Consider the following 558-nt stretch of genomic DNA (forward strand, 5'->3'; position numbering starts at 1 on the left):
AAGACCTTTTTCAAAAGCATGAAAAAAAAATCTTAACAACCTCAAACTTTTGAATGTCAGCTTATGTAGATTTAAACCTGGCTATAGACCGACCCATTAATCAACTCCACCAATAGCCAACCATGTGCTGTCCAAGCCAGGTAAAAGACTGACCTTTGACCTGAAGGGTTTGTGTGAGGCAGCAGAGGAGAGGAAGGCTGTAGCGGCCTTCATCACATCAGGGTCATCAGAGGTCAACAGCCCAGCCACAGCCCACAAGGTTTGAGGGCGGGGCTGAAGACACATGACGGACACTTCCTGTAGTTCCTTCACACAGCGTTCTGTATCCCCACAGCTCAGGGCTTCTTCAAGCATGACTGGTTTGGACACAAAAGAGAGTTTTACGCTATGCTAAAAATGTGCTAATAATAAATAAAGCTTTAAACTCATTATTCAATAAAGCGTCTTACCCTCTTTGGCTAAATCCAGCAGGTGTCGCTCCATGTCCGTGACATCGTGTTCAACAGTGTAGCGGTGAAACTGAAACACAGTGAGGATATCCTGTGCCAGAGGGGACAG

At 45.7% G+C, this 558-nt stretch overlaps 1 protein-coding gene across 1 annotated transcript; it reads right to left on the reverse strand.

Annotated features, from left to right (window-relative positions):
• Positions 1-153: 153 nt before the first annotated feature.
• Positions 154-552, reverse strand: LOC107735001 (protein FAM65B-like; the record flags this gene model as incomplete). The annotated part of the gene is made up of 2 exons (XM_016546841.1): positions 450-552; positions 154-356 (listed from the first exon to the last, which is right to left on the reverse strand). Coding segments are annotated over exons 1-2 (237 nt in total), but the record flags the coding sequence as incomplete, so codon positions are not given.
• Between the last annotated feature and the right edge of the window lie 6 nt (positions 553-558).

The sequence above is a fragment of the Sinocyclocheilus rhinocerous genome, unplaced genomic scaffold (assembly GCF_001515625.1).
Source record: "Sinocyclocheilus rhinocerous isolate Xijiao unplaced genomic scaffold, SAMN03320098_v1.1 C35633476, whole genome shotgun sequence".
NCBI classification, from domain to species: Eukaryota; Metazoa; Chordata; class Actinopteri; order Cypriniformes; family Cyprinidae; genus Sinocyclocheilus; species Sinocyclocheilus rhinocerous.